The sequence below is a fragment of the Eriocheir sinensis genome, chromosome 36, assembly GCF_024679095.1.
Source record: "Eriocheir sinensis breed Jianghai 21 chromosome 36, ASM2467909v1, whole genome shotgun sequence".
Lineage (NCBI taxonomy): Eukaryota > Metazoa > Arthropoda > Malacostraca > Decapoda > Varunidae > Eriocheir > Eriocheir sinensis.
The window spans coordinates 10,642,092-10,658,646 of NC_066544.1; the positions used below are offsets into that span (position 1 = coordinate 10,642,092).

At 42.2% G+C, this 16,555-nt stretch overlaps 1 protein-coding gene across 1 annotated transcript in view; it reads right to left on the bottom strand.

Moving 5' to 3' along the window:
- The window catches only part of LOC127007775 (arginine kinase), a 97,250-nt gene extending 80,695 nt beyond the window's left edge, over positions 1-16,555 (bottom strand). Inside the window, exon 1 of the mRNA XM_050879074.1 lies at positions 16,485-16,555. Within this exon, the coding sequence (XP_050735031.1) occupies positions 16,485-16,540 (56 nt within the window). The 5' untranslated portion in view covers positions 16,541-16,555. The remainder of the gene's footprint in view (positions 1-16,484) is intronic.

Below are 16,555 nucleotides of genomic sequence, written 5' to 3' on the forward strand. Positions count from 1 at the left end.
TTCGCTCTTTCTCTCCATCGGTTTCCCTTCCTCCTCCGTCTCAAGTTTCCTCCTCCTCCTCCTCCTCCTCTTCTTCTTCCTTCTCCTCTATCCATTTTTTCCCCTTTCTTCATCAAGTCTTCCTTCCACGCAGAAAAATTTTCCTCCTTCTCCTTCTCCTCCACCTCCTCCTCCTCCTCCTCCTCCTCCTCCTTTTTCTTCAATGATTTCTCCACTTTTTCCTCCCTTCAAATGGTGTCTGGCCCTTAATCAAATTCTCTCTCGCGGCGTTAAACTCACAAGCGTTCAATGCGTTAATGGACTTGGGGGTCAAAATCGCGTCATACCTCAAATTCTCACATCAATGCATCGATGCAGCAAATAAAGCGAACAGAATGTTGGGCTTCATTAAAAGAAACTTTTTATTCAAGAATAAAGATGTAATACTTCCGCTCTACAATAGTTTAGTCAGACCCCACTTGGAATATTCGGTACAGTTTTGGTCTCCTCACCATGCAAAGGACATTGCTAAATTAGGTGTTCAGGGTCGGGCAACAAAAATGATCCCTCCCTTGCGCAACAAATCCTACGAAGAAAGGCTTTCCACCCTTAACATGTTCTCTCTTGAGAAGCGTCGCCTCCGAGGAAAACTGATCGAATGTTTTAAAATACTTCATGGTTTCACGAATGTAGACAGAACAAAATTGTTTATGATCGATGACACTTTGCGAACGAGGAACAATGGCATAAAACTCAAATGTAGACAAGTAAATTCAGACTGCACCAAATTTTTCTTCACCAACGTTGTAGTGCAAAACTGGAATAAGCTCCCACCGTCAGTGGCCCAATGTAACACGATTGACTCCTTTAAAAACAAGCTCGACCGTCACTTCCTTGAACTTAATGTTAACTAGAGTAGAAAAGCAACGTTTTGGAGCCATCTGATTAGTGTTGATTCACTTAGGTTTAAGGACAGACCACCTAGTCTGGACCATGGGGTCTGTGTGGTCTGATTTTCTATGTAAATCTATGTAATTCTCTCTCTCTCTCTCTCTCTCTCTCTCTCTCTCTCTCTCTCTCTCTCTCGGCATTATCAAGACGGAACACTCGCCACTCCCTTCCCTTCCCCCTCCCCCCCATTCCTGCTAATCCCCCTCTCTCTTCCCTTCCCCTTCCCCTGTAAATCCCCTCCTATCACTTCCACCTCGCCTCCAGACACTCCATCAACTCTTAACCTCCCATCCCTCCATCATTTCCACCTCAGCTTTTCTCCTTCACCCATCTCCTCCACGATTTCTCTTCCTCCCCAACTTTCCTCTCATTCCCTTTCTCCTCCTCCTCCTCCTCTTCCTATACCCTCCATTTATCAACTCATCTTCCTTAATCCATCTCCTCCTCCTTCTTCTCTCCCTCCCTATCTTTCCTCACATCCCCCTCTTCCTCCTCCTCCTCCTCCTCAACCTCTTTCTATAACCCCTCCATTTAACAACAAACTATATAACCTTTCTCCCCATCACCCCTCACCTCCCCCTCACATGTTCACCCTTTCCTCCCCCATTACCTCCATATTCACTCACCCCTTTTTCCCCACAATACATGTCCTCCCCATCATACCCTCTCCCCTTTCCATTCCAGTGCCTCCCCCTATGATGCCCCCTCTCCTCTTCTTCTTCTCCCTCCTCCTCCTCTTCTTCGTTGACTCACCTCCTTTCCTCCTTACTTCTTTTCCTTTATAAGTAGCGCACTCTTCTCTATGACTTACTCTCTTCCTCCTCCTCCTCCTTTTTTTCTTCTTCTCCTCCTCCTTTTTTTCTTCTCCTCCTCCTCCTCCTCCTCCTCTTCCTTTTTCTTCTCCTCTTCTTCGTTCAATCACCTCCTAATATGTTTCTCTATCCCTTATAAATACTGCCCTCTTCCTCCTCCTCCTCCTCTTTCTCCTCCTCTTCCTCCTCCTCCTCCTCCTCCTCCCTTCCCTAACAAGGCTTCCTGCAAATCTCATTATTTACGGGTCGTGCAAGGAAACTAATTTACTCTGCCAGGTGAAAGTGTGTCAAGCAGGTAGAAGCAAAAATAAAATAAAATAAAATAAATAATAAATAAATAAACAAACGAACTTACAAACAAGCAATTAAGCATACAAACAGAGAAACAATAACATCAACAGTAGTAGGGAAGAATTCTTGTTATGTGTTTTCGTTTTGTAGGTGACACGTTAAGAGAGAGAGAGAGAGAGAGAGAGAGAGAGAGAGAGAGAGAGAGAGAGAGAATCACAACATATTAATCCCTTGTCATTGAATGTAACTAATTCCGCTCCCTCTCCCACCTTTTCAACCCCTCCCTCTCCTATACCCCTCCCTCTTCCCCTCCAATATTTCATACCCTCCCCTCTCCTGTACCACTCCCTCTCCCCCCTCTTCACTCCCTCATTCCATACCCTTGTCTCCACTCCTTCGTAAACCTCCTCCACTTTCCTCCTCACATTCCCATTCCCTTCTCCCCCCCTCCTTTCTCCACCTGCCCCCTCACTCCCATACCCCTCCCTCTCCATCCACCCCCATATTATACCCCTCCTTCACCTCTCCTCCACCTTCCACACTCAAGCACCCCCAGACCCCCTCCTCCACTCCTTCCAACCTCCTCCTCCACTCTTTACTCCCAATCCTCCCCCCCACCCTTCTACTCCCCTTCTCTCACCCCCATTCCTCCCCTATTCCCCCCCACACACTCCAGCAACTCCAACCTCCCATTTCCACTCCCTCCTGCTCCCATCTCTCCACCTTTCATTCCCCATCCTCCACCTCCACCACCCCTCCTCCTCCTCTCACCTCCCAACTCCACTCTTCACTACCCCTCCTCCACTTCTTCATTCTTCATTCTCCCCCTCCACCATCACCTCTCCTCCACTTCCCCCCGCCCCCTCCTTCTTCCACTCTCCTCCCCCCTTCCTTCCTTTCCACCATCCCTCCTCCTCCACCCCTTCCAACCCCCACCTCTCCACTCTTCATTCTCCCCCCTCCTCCACCGCGGTACCTTATGTAAGTGGTATCGATTCACCTTTATCGAATTCCGCGGCACACCTGAGGGAAGAGGAGTGGGTGTGCTATCTTTTATCTCACCTTTTCTGTATTGTTTTTTTCTTGTATATATATTTTTTTTATGGTTTTGTGCACCTGTGTTTTGCTGGTGCTCAACTAACATATATATTTTTTTATTAACGAGGTGTTGTCTAGTGTATATATTTTTTTTCTCTGTATTTCTGTTTTATTCGCTTGTGGTTCGACGGTGCGCTGATATTTTTCTTTTTCAATTTTTTCGGTGTGTTGTTGATTTTGTACTCGATTTGTGTTTCTTTGTTTGATTTATGGTCTGCTCACCTGTGTATGATGGTGCGCTGCCGTGTGTGTGTGTGTGTGTGTGTTTGGGTTGTGTTTCTTTTTATTCTTTTTTTCCTGATGTGCTCACCTGTGTTTCCATTATGCTTTTTCTTTTTTGTTGTGTGTGTGTGTGTGTGTGTGTGTGTTGTTATTTCTCGTTGTATTATTTATTGTATGCTTGGATTGTGTTTCTTTTTATTGTTTTTTCCTGCTGTGCTCACCTGTGTTTTCATTATGCTCTTTCGTGTGTGTGTGTGTGTGTGTGTGTGTGTGTGTGTTCCGTTGTATTGTTTATTTTTTTTATATTGCGTTTGTTTATTTTTTTCTTATTTCTTTCTGGTTTGTTTATCTGTGTTTTCGTGATGGTCTATTTTTTTCCGTGTTTTTATTTTATTTTTTATTTATTTATTTTTTTTTTTTTAGGCCTATGCTGTATTTTTTTTCTTTTCGGTTTTGGTTAACGCTGTTCTGACGTTGCTTTTTTTGTTTTTTGTTTTATTGTTTATTTTTTGTTTGGTTTGTCTTTCTGTCATTCTGTTTATTTTTATTTTTTTCTTACATGTGTTTTGACGGTGCTCTTTTGTTTTAGTTTTGTTTTTCGTCTTTTTCTTCTTTTATTTGGTTGGTCATTTTTGTATTTTTCTGGTTGATTCTGGATGTATATGTAATTTTTTTTCTACAGTTCAGCTTTGCATATTTTTTTTTCTTTCACTATTTATTTGATTGTTTATTTTCCTGGTCTGTCTTTTCTTGTTTGAGATGTTTCTGTTTCTTTCATGCTTTTTTATTTTCTTATCTTCCTTTATTTAATCTATTTTTCTTCTCTTTGTTACATGTTTTTTTTTATTTGCCTTCCTTTTCTGTTCCTATTGATGTCTCCTCTTCTTTACAATCAGCTTTGCACCTTCTTATACCTTTACTTTTATTATACATTCTTTTATTCTTTTATTTTCCTTTGTCTCATTCTTTTATGTATTCAACGTGCCTCAGTTTCATTTTTTTTTTTGTCATATCTTCCTTTATTATTTGCCTTTATTTCCTTTACGTTTTCTCTCATTTTCTTCTTTCTTTTCTTCCTCCTTTTGCCACATTTTCTCACCTCACCTTCCCTCCACGACACTGGCGGGAAAGGAAGGAAGGCGGGAGAGGAAAATGGGAAGAGATTACAGGAAACAATGCAATCTTTTACGGGCGTGCTCTTTCCTCCTTTCTATACCTTGCCTGTAAAGTGTTCCCTGCACTGCACCTCACGTTCGTTAAATTACCCTCTCCGTCGTGTGCGGTGGCCTCGGCGGGTAGCTATTCTCAGACGCTTCCGCCTTTCACATCAATTATTCTCAAAGGCCGAAAAGGAGAGCAATCGGGTTATAGCTAATGGGTGTCTTCTTTTAGGTTCACGGTGCGGAAGCATGGGAATACGTGGCCTCGGGCTCGGTCGGTAGTTCACGCTTCCGCCTCGTCACATCAATTTCCAGAGGCCGAAGAGATCAGTCGGGTTCCAATGAGTGTTTTGTAGGTTCGTGGTATACAGATGAAGGGTCAAACTACCAACACCAGGGTCATAAAACTAATACTACTCCTGTAAATGCCCAAAAATCCTTAGGAAAGCTTTGTTTAATGTGTGTTTGTTAGTTGATATGTTTAAGAATATGGTCCACTTTGTTGTTCCTCATTAATATTAAGAAAAAATAAATAATAAATAGCCTCCTCACGCCATCCAATAACAAGTAAAAAAGTATGATAAGAAACAATTGGAAGACATGTTACTACTACTACTACTACTACTACTACTTCTACTACTACTACTACTACTACTACTGCATGACTTCATTTGCTCATTCTTTCCTTCTGTATGTATTTATCTCATTCTTCCTTCCCTTCTTATATATCTTTCTTCCTTCCTTCTCTCCTTATCTCCCTTCCGTCCGTTCCCATCTGCCTATCTCTTGCTCTTCCATTCCTCCCTTCTTCTCTTCCTCCTTTACTCACTTCCTTTTCCACCCATATCTTGTTCTTCCTTAATTCACGATTCAGGTCATGGCTTCTTGGCCCTCTAAATTTGGCAAGCAGGTGCGATTCAGTAATTAAAGAGACGGAAAGGGTGAATCTCATAAATATTTGGAGGTATGGAGTGAGTGTGACAGACAGACGGAGGCAGACAGATAAATATTTACCCCTCTCATTCCCTTCTTTTTCATGGTCCTTGGCTCATTAATTTTCAGCTTTAATTCCTCTCCCCCTTTCCCTGCTGCCCTCACGTCTGCTCTCATATTCATTTCTCTGCTATTTCTGCTTTTATTATTTTCTGCTGCATCTGCTTTTATTTCATCTTCCTCTGCTGTTCGCGTTCTTTCTTCTCTTCATCTCTCCCTTCCTTCCTTCATTCCTTTTCTCCCATTTTCTTCATCTCTTTTCTTCATTAATTTCCCCTTCATCTCCTTCCCATCCTTCCCTCTCCTCACAGTTATCTCTCTTCCTTTTCTCTCTTTCCCTTGTGTCTCCCTTTTATCCTTTCCAATGTCTTTCCCTCCCATTCTCTTCATTTCTTCATTCTTCCTTCATCTCCCCGTCATCTCCTTCCCATCCTTCCCTCTCCTCTCACAGTTATCTCTCTTCCTTTTCTCTCCTTCCCTTGTGTCTCCTTTTTATCCTTTCCCCTGCCACAGCTCTCTCCCTTCCTTCCCTTTCCTTCTCCTGCGTGTAGTTTCATCTTTCCTTTCTCTGCTGGTCATATTCCTTTCCCGCTGCCCTTGCTCTCATATTTTCCTGCTGATCCTACGCTTTCTCATTCCCTGCCTCACCTTTCTCTTTTCTTTTCCTTCCTTCTTTCTATTCTTTATCTTCCCGCCACAGTCTCACCCTCCTTAACTGACCTTCCTCTCCTATACAGCTTTCTCCCTTCTTCCTTTCCTTCTTTGCAACGGTTCATTTCCTCCTTTCCCTTCTAAGCTCATAGTCTCGTATTTCCCTTCCTTTCCTTTCCCCTACCTGCTCCCTTTATTTCCTTATCTACCCTCTACCATTCTCATTTCCCTCTTCTTGTTTCTCTCTTCTCCTATATTCCCCTCCTACTTGCCTCTCTTATCTCCTTATATTATCCTTATATTTCTTAACCTCCCTCCCACCTTCCCTCCCTTTCCTTCCCTTTCTTCTTCCTTTCCTCTTTATTTCACCGTCTTTCCTTAACCTCCCTCCCTCCCTCTCCTTCCTTCCCCGGGTGGCGAGGAAGCCTGAACAAGCGCAAGTCAAGGTCAGGCCAAGGTCAAGGGGACAAGTTTTGAGACACCCCTTGAGACTCTTCGCCCCTCCACCAACCCCCTCGAGTGGCTTGGAAAGGCTCACGCTCTCCTTCCTCTTGTCTTGTGTTGTGTCTTAAAAAAGTTTGGTTCATCCGAGACTCCGTTTGATGAAAGTGTGTTGTGTATAATGTAGTCTGAGTGTATTATGCTATATTCTTTTGTTATATTTTTTTCGCTTATTTTTGCCTATTTATTAGGTTAGGTTAGTTTAGGTTAGGTTAGGTCAGGTTAGGTTAGGTTAGGTTAGGGAAGGAAAGGGAGGGAGGTTAAGGAAAGACGGTGAAATAAGAAGGAAGGGAGGTTAAGGAAAGAAAGGCAAGGAAAGGGAGGGAAGGTGGGAGGGAGGTTAGGGAAAGACAGTTACATAAGAAGGAAATGAAGGAAGGTTAAGGAAAGAAAGGGAAGTAAGGGGAAGGTAGGAGAGGGAGGTTAAGGAAAGGAAGGGAGGTTAAGGGAAGTAAGGGAAGGAAGGGGAGGGAGGTTAAGGAAAGACAGTAAAATAAGAAGGAAATGAAGGAAGGTTAAGGAAAGAAAGGGAAGGAAAGGGAGGGAAGGTGGGAGGCAGGTTAAGGAAAGACAGTAAAATAAGAAGGAAGGTTAAGGAAAGAAAGGGAAGTAAGGGGAAGGAAGGGGAGGGAGGTTAAGGAAAGGAAGGGAGGTTAAGGAAAGACAGTAAAATAAGAAGGAAATGAAGGAAGGTTAAGGAAAGAAAGGAAAGTAAGGGGAAGGAAGGGGAGGGAGGATAAGGAAAGGAAGGGAGGTTAAGGAGAGAAAGGGAAGGAAGGGGAGGGAGGTTAAGGAAAGGAAGGGAGGTTAAGGAAAGAAAGGGAAGTAAGGGAAGGAAGGGGAGGGAGGTTAAGGAAAGGAAGGGAGGTTAAGGGAAGTAAGGGAAGGAAGGGGAGGGAGGTTAAGGGAAGGGGAGGGAGGTTAAGAAAAGGAAGGGAGGTTGGGTTTGGATATTCATCAACTTTCTTCAATTTCCGTTACAGTTACTAGGTTAAGTTAGGTTAGGTTATTCATCAACATTCTTCAATTTCCGTTACTGTTATTAGGTTAGGTTAGTTAGGTTATGTAGTACGAGTATGTTAGTATTCATCTGCATTCTTTCATATCCGTTGCTGTATCATGCTATTATCGTACGTGGTCTGTTAATTAATTGAGAAAGTTTAGTACTCATGTTTCTATTCCTCTGTTCATAAAGTACAGCCTTGTGTGTTTGTAAAGTCAATATTATTATAGCGCGAGAAAGCAATATTCCCTAGTCACCCCTTTCCTCGCCTCCCTCGTGCTGTGATCCAGTTTTCTCTTTCCTGACGCTCATGGGAAAACGTGGACAGGTGGTGGGGACTAGAGAAATATTTACTGCCTACCCATTTTATCTTTTGGTCGTTTCATTTTACTGTATATTCCACCTGTTTTATTTCTCCTTACCGGTCGAGTTGTCAAGTACCTATGTGTTCTCTTTTTTCCCGGGTACTGACACTAGGATCATTAGGTTATTCCTGTGTTGTAGCTACTCGACATATAAATAAAATAGGCAAAGTTACGGCAGAGTTGGGGATGCTAAGGTCCATGTTCTTAAAAGTATACTATTTCTCAAGGCCACAGAGAAGATTAGCCTAGTTTTCAAGGGTGATTTTCCAGTTCAGAATGCGGAGGTCGTGTAAAACTGTCACTAGAATCACACAGCAGTCCATGAAAAGCTTAGCAACTTCTACGAGTCTGTTGAAAGAGGCGAACTGAACTACCGATATGTTTGAGAATACGGACTTATGGCTTTTGTTGGAAGTGACGGGAGTGGACAGAGATATGAATGAGTTAAGCAATTCTGAGGCAAAATGGGAGTCGAGATTGTGTTGTACTCCACATAAAGTAAAACTTCATGAAGTTACCGCAGAGTTGAGGATGCTAAGACTTTTGTTGGGGGTGACTAAGATTGACAAAAATATGAATGAGTAAATAAGAGGAACAGCTCAGGATAAACAGTTCTGAGATAAAGTGAAAGTCTTGCAAGATTGTGTTGTGCGGTACTCCATGTAAAACCGTCATGAAGTCACCGCAGAGTTGATGTTAATCCGTCCACTGCGATTGTCACGGATTTGGCTTTCACTGGTAGCCTGGTAACTATACTCCATGTCTTTCTCTGCCTCTGTGGTGGATAATGGTGTGTTTCCCATGTGGTATTGGTGTGCTGGATATCCCCTCCCAAGGTGTAGGACTTTACATTTCTCTTCATTGAATTGTACCAGCCACTTTTTGTTCCATTTCTGTAGCTTGGTGAGGTCTGACTGTAGGAAATCCGTAGTCACTGGGTTAAGATTTTCATTGAGAGTGACGAACCCATATCGGTTTAGGAATAAATACAAGAGGGATTGGAGTCATATTCTGAAACATTTGATAAGTCTTTCGTACAGGTTGTGGGTATTTCCATGCGAGATAGTTTTATGAGCCTAGTGATGGTTTGACAAGACTTCTGCGCCATGAATGTGAAAAGCAGTCATGAGAACCCGACTAACCTTCTTTGTAGTCTTTAGAAATATTTGTTATGAGGGCCGAAAGCGTCAGAGAATGTGAGCTCACGTTAGTTAGATGATTCGGACACTAAGTAGAGGAGTTGAGATTGAAGTGGTTTAGACATAGGCGAAGGAGAGACGATTTATTTATTTATTTTTTTAATTTTTTTTTTTACAGCAGAGGAGACAGTGCAAGGGCGTAAAAAGAAAGGAAACAATAATGAAAAAAAAGCCTGCTACTTACTGCTCCTAAATAGAGTAGAGTGACATAATATTGATTGGTATAATATTGTGAGAAGGATGCTGGGGATGAAGGTGGCAGACTAGTGGACAAGAGGATGGCCAAAGAGGAGGTTTATGAATGTGATAAGGGCGGGACATGCAGACGATTGGGGTAACAGGAAGATGCAGAGGACAAGACGAAATGGAAACGGGTGTGGTGACCTGTGGCGACCTCTAACCAGAAAAAAAGAAAACTAGAAGTAATATTGCGTTTAACGAAGTATTCAACTGCTATATATATGTGTATTAGATAAAAAGAAAATGGGAGAAAAACACCTCGTCCTCCTTTCTCTATTACTGTTGGAAAAAAATGTTGGCCTCTAAGTTATTATTATTATCATTATTGCTGTGTGTGTGTGTGTGTGTGTGTGTGTGTGTGTGTGTGTGTGTGTGTGTGTGTGTGTGTGTGTGTGTGTGTGTGTGTGTGTGTGAAGGAATCAATTTGAGTTTAAGTGAGGAAGTAATCGACTCTCATGCATTATTAAATTAGAAAAATACCAATAATAACTCATTCCCCTTCCTTCCCTGGCGTGTATACCCTCAATCAGGCGATAAAAAAAGAGCCTGAGTTTTGAGGGGAGGAAGAGGGAGAGAGAGGAAGAGGGAGAGGGAGAGGGAAGGGTCGGGGAACGGATGCATGTGTAAATAAAAAGTGGAAGATGTGAAGGGAATGGAGCGAATGTTACGGAATTCATAGATGCATGAAATGTTGAAGGTCCATTACATATTTATTTATTATATTATTTATTATTTTTTTCAGGAGCGGCCTCATGGTTCATGCATGCACAAGCTGCACGTCTGTAGGTGAGTAGCCTATGAGCGTATTTTATTTGCATGTAGGGGAAGATGGGATAAGGTGGAACCCCCCCTCTACACACAAGCAGAAGGGGCGAGGTCCAGATATTGGTTGCTAGGTGTCCTGTCCGTCACCAAACGGTGGCGTTATTGCCGGCGGGTCGGTTGCAGTCACGCTCGTGTGCCTCCGAGAGAGCAAGTTATCCTTTTGAGTGGTGTTGATATGATGTCATAAACACGAGGTAAGAAACTGGATTCTTTGTATTGAAATATTAGTTGTAATGATTTACTGCTGACGTTGGATATGTCCATGTGTGTGTAAATGATAGATATGTGCCATAAATTGATATAAAAAACATGAACGTTTTAGTAAACTTTTTTTTGACTGAATTTTTATGAGTTAAGACATATACCCCTGGGGTTCAGCCTTACCCCTCACACTAAATATTTCACAAACCCTTAACATTGTCCCGTTTTGGCGCCGGGAATATGTGGGAGTCAGTAACAGCGGGGAATGGAAGATACAGCTTTGGAAAGTGTAATAGCAGCAGTTAGAAGAAAATAAATGGGCTTTGAAAAAAATCTCAAAGGAATTCAGCGTGCCCAAGACCACACTTGATTCCCGTGTCAGAGGCATGAAAAAGATGGCAACTGTGTCTACAAAGGTTAGAAACTGCCAGGCACATGCCAAACAAAGTTCAGTAGCTCGTCTCGCAATCCCTGAAAGTATATCCTTTTTAATGATTTTTGCATTAATTCCTGTAACCCTTTGGTCAAAAGCTTGCTATTTATTGGCCTGCCATATTTAACATTTTGTCTTAATATTTTTTTACAAGTAACAAATTGTGTCTGCCCCATTCTCCAGATGCTTGACCATATCAGGACTGTATTCAGTGTTGATCAAGAAGCAGAGTTAGTAACTCACGTTTTATCAATGACATCTTGATATTTTGGACTGACTCATGGGCACATGAGGACTGTTCAGGGGCAGAGGATGATGAGGAAAAGCTTTTTGTGGGTGAATTGTGGTAAAAATGATTTGTTTCTTCATGTTAAGGTTGGGGAAAAGACGGACCATAGGGATCCATCTTACCCCACAATTGCGTTTCGGGTCAATAAAAATGTTGATTTTGTAAAATCTCGTGTTTCAGTCTTGTCTTTTAAAAACTGTGACCAGGGTGTGGACTTTATAGTACCCAACACCTCAAAGCACCACCACGACCCATGACCCGGACATGCCAAAAAATGATGTTGTTTCTAGAATCATTTTTGTGTTGAGAGGCTCGTCTCACCCACCCATATATGTATGTAAATATATATATATATATATATATATATATATATATATATATATATGTATGTATGTATGTATATATATGTATGCATGTATGCATTTATGCTGCTCAGTTATTACCGTGATGGCAGAATAACGTGATAAGGAGGCAAGTGTTTAATTGTGTATGAGTCATTCTCTCTCTCTCTCTCTCTCTCTCTCTCTCTCTCTCTCTCTCTCTGTGTGTCTGTGTGTGTGTGTGTGTGTGTGTGTGTGTGTGTGTGTGTGTGTGTGTGTGTGTGTGTGTGTGTGTGTGTGTGTGTGTGTGTGTGTGTGTGTGTGTGTGTGTGTGTGTGTGTGTGTGTGTGTGTGTGTGTGTGTGTGTGTGTGTGTGTGTGTGTGTGTGTGTGTGTGTGTGTGTGTGTGTGTGTCTCTCTCTCTCTCTCTGTGTGTGTGTGTGTCTCTCTCTCTGTGTGTGTCTCTCTCTGTGTGTGTGTGTGTGTGTGTGTGTGTGTGTGTGTGTGTGTGTGTGTGTGTGTGTGTGTGTGTGTGTGTGTGTGTGTGTGTGTGTGTGTGTGTGTGTGTGTGTGTGTGTGTGTGTGTGTGTGTGTGTGTATAGGAGGAAGGGAGCAATATCCCCATAATTCTTTTACAGCACAAAGGGAACATGTACGTATATCACAACATATATGTTTAGTATTCTGCATCCCTCTCTCTCTCTCTCTCTCTCTCTCTCTCTCTCTCTCTCTCTCTCTCTCTCTCAACATACACACACACACACACACACACACACACACACACAACGTCATCCTCTCCTCCACCATACTTGTTCCCCAGTGCCGCTCAATACGGGGGAAAAGAGAGAGAGAGAGAGAGAGAGAGAGAGAGAGAGAGAGAGAGAGAGATTGCCACCATCTTAATAACGTGTGATTAATAGGTCATGCAAGACTGAGAGGTTCTTTGTATTAAGAAAAAATAAACTGCCAAGTCTAAATTAATATTACGTAGAAGTTATTAAGTTAGTTTCAGTATTTCGACACTTTCATATCTTCCTGTTTTGTATACTATTGGGACATATTTTTGTGTTATTATTGGTATAATTCTGATTCAGTTGTATTTGCTATCAACTCCATTGTTTTAAGTTTCAAGTTATTTTCTTTGTAGATTATCAAAATGGCTCTATTCGCATTAAATACAATGCCGCTTTGTTTTGTTTTAGCGCTTCAATTATACATGTTATTGAATTCTGCCGTACAATATTAAAGTCGGTATTTTCAGACGTTTCCGCCTCTCACATCAATTATTTCCAAAGGCTGAAAAGGAGATTAATCGGATGCTCATGAGTGTGTGTTTTCACCTTCATGGCACAATACAGAAGCTTTGTCAAACTACCACCACCAGGGTCATGAAACTGCTACCCTTGGAAATGCCTACAACCCCTACGAAAGCCTTGTCAAAGGTATGTGTTTGCGCGGCGAAATGTTAGACTACCACCAGGGTCATACCCATGGAAATGCCCACAACTCCTACGAAAGCCATGTCAAATGTTTGTACTTGCCCGCCGAAATGTCAAACCCATTCTCATTCATCTCCCGGTCCTCTTGTGCTTTAACTTCATCTTTCTATTCCTCCTTGTCATTGTCCTCCTCCAGAGTCATTGAACTACCCATGGAAATGCCCACGACTCCTACGAAAGCCTTGTCAAATGTATGTACTTGCCCGCCGAAATGTTTAATTAAGAATACGGACGTTGCATTGGTCTCCCTTAAATATTAGATCCAACACCATTTTTGCTGTATTTGTCCGATTCCAGTTCGGTTCTATTTTGGGAAGATCGTTTTTTCCTGATTGTGTAATTGGATTCCTCTTCTTTATCGCCTCGTTTCGTCTCTCTCTCTCTCTCTCTCTCTCTCTCTCTCTCTCTCTCTCTCTCTCTCTCTCTCTCTCTCTCTCTCTCTCCATTGGGTGGTTTTTTGTCTCTCTCTCTCTCTCTCTCCTCTCTCTCTCTCTCTCTCTCTCTCTTCAGCAGTCAATAGCTCAATCCATCCATTGGGTTTTTTTTGTCCCTCCGCCTTTTCCTCCTTTCCTCCGTTACGTTCTCTCCCGTCCTTGGCTCCTAATCTCATCTGCTTCTTTTCTACATATTTTCTACTCTCGTGTGATCCTCTCCCTGTTTATTTTCCCCTTTATTTAGATATTTAGTTTTTTTTTTCTTTCATAGTTTCCTTCCTTTTTTCCTTCACATTATCACTTCTCCCAACCTCCTCCTTTTCCACTTTTTTGTTTAATATATTCTGTTAATTCCATCTTTTCTACGCCTAATATAGATTTTTATTGTTTTTCTACCTTTCTATTTGTTATCTTTTCTTCTACTTTTCTTTTTCTATCCGTTTTCCCATTCATTTTTCGGTCTTCTTTTGCTTCAACTTTTTTTTTGTCATCTTCTATTCCTCCTTGTCATCGTACTCCTTTTCCTCCTACACACACACACACACACACACACACACACACACACACACACACACATTAATAAAGACTGACTTCGCATCTTTAATAAGCTCAACGTGAAGTTCTTGAGTGAGTTATTAAAAGCAAGCTCGGCAAACAGAGAGCGTATGTTAAGATTAGTAAGAGAGGAGGAGGAGGAGGAGGAGGAAGAAGATTACATGAATGAGTACCAGCGGAAAGTGATGGAAAGGTAAAGTTAGTTGATGACAGGTGTGTGTGTGTGTGTGTGTGTGTGTGTGTGTGTGTGTGTGTGTGTGTGTGTTTGGAGAAAGTTGGGAGTGTTGTCTTTCCTGCTGATGAAGGATGATGATGATGTGGAGAAAAAAGAAAAAAAAACCCAGAAGGAAGAGGAGGAGGTCGTGGTCTAACATACATGCAAACAGTTACGACACACACACACACACACACACACACACACACACACACACACACAGACAAGCATACAGAAAAGAGGCTGACTCATCAACACGCGAGTCAAGTTTCTTTTTATACACGGTATATATTTTTTTTGCTCATTCTCCAGCGAGTGATGCGTAACTATTTTTGTTGTTGTTGTTGTTGTTGTTGTTTAAAGTGTCGACAGCGAAGGTTACGAAACTATTTATGAAGCAGTACAAGCCGACTACTACTACTACTACTACTACTACTACTACTACTATTACTACTGCTATCATTACCACTACTACTACTACTACTACTACTATTACTACTTCTATCATTACCACTACTACTACTACTACTACTACTACTACTACTACTACTACTGCTACTACCGCTACTACTTCTATCATTACCAATACTGCTACAGCTACTACTACTACTACTACTATAACTGCTATTACTATTACTGTTATTAATGAAAGTATATTATTCCTCTCGTAATGCATAACTTACACCAGAAATCAATGAGTATGTAAAATAAAATATGAGAGAGAGAGAGAGAGAGAGAGAGAGAGAGAGAGAGAGAGAGAGAGGACGGTGGGAAGGAGAAACTCGAAAGCAAATAAAAAAAACCTATTGATCCTTTCCTTCCTTCCTTCCTTCCCTCCTTCACTTACATTCTTGCACGCAGGGAAGACTTATTTATATATTTCACGATAAAGGAGACCGACCGACCACTGACTACATAAATAAATAAATAAGCACATGCTACTGCTCTGAACAAAATATCTATCCCAATAGATATCAAAGTACCCGGATATCCCCCATCTTAAAAGACTTATGTCAACCACTATTGGACAGCAGTTGGGAGTTGGAGAAGGATATGAATGAAAAATATGAAGGAACGAAGGGGGTTGAATGATGAATGAGATTATGAATATGAAAGGAAGGGAGCGAGTTCTGTTTATGAAGAAGAGGAAGGAAAGGGGTGTTGAGACAAATTTATGAATGAGCATTTGAAGGAAGGAAGGAAGAGGGTGGGAGGTGGGCAAGGCTGTAAGAATATGAAAGAAGAAATGAGAGAAGGGGAAAGGACAAGTTACTAGTGAGAATTTGTAGGAAGGAGGGAAGGAAGGGAGAGAGGAACAAGGATATGAATGCGAATATGAAGAGTGAAGGAAAGGGGGGAGGAGGACAAGACTATGAATAAAAATGTAGAGGGATGGGGGAGGGACACACACACACACACACACACACACACGAGATGAAGAAAAGAGGGGGCGAAGCATTCTGAAAAAAGATGATTGTTGTAAAAAAAATATCTGAGCTGAATTGTGTTGATAGTGTTCATCTCTATTTATTCTCTTCTTCCTCCTCCTCCACCTCATCCTTCTCCCCTTCCCCTTCTCCTCCTTCTCTTCCTCTTCTTCGCTGCTTATTTTCAATTTGTCATGATCTTGAGATTGAAAAGTGGCTTGTTTTCTCTCTCTCTCTCTCTCTCTCTCTCTCTCTCTCTCTCTCTCTCTCTCTCTCTCTCTCTCCTTGTGTGTGTGTGTGTGTGTGTGTGTGTGTGTGTGTGTACCAGTTTATGTGAGACTGTGTCACACTCTCTCCACATGTTATTGTCGTTCCCCCACATAGCACCTTTCACCTCCCACCACGGCCACCTCACCACCACCCTCCCTCCTCTACCACTACCTCACCACGCCCACCAGCACCACCACCTGCAGCCACCCTTTGGTTGCTCAATATCCCCACCTGCGCCACCATCCCCACCGCCACCACTACCCCTACCACCACTCCCCGTCCTATCCCTTCAACATTTACATCAATACCACCACATTTAACCATTTTAGTCCAACCACTGCGTTACCTCTTACATCACCACTGCTATAACCTAAACCATCATCACCACTTGTCACCACACAAGTATATCCCATTTATTAATACGACAGTCACCACCATAACTTCACTATACCATTATAGCCACCACCACCACTGTACCAATGTCCATTTAGCGTGTGTGTGTGTGTGTGTGTGTCAGTAAGGCAGTAGGGTATGCAGTAGTTCGAGTACTCACCCCCAGAGGACTTGGCATTCCCTGTAGCCCAACACGGCGTACCATAGGCTGAACATTCTGCCCCTCGCACA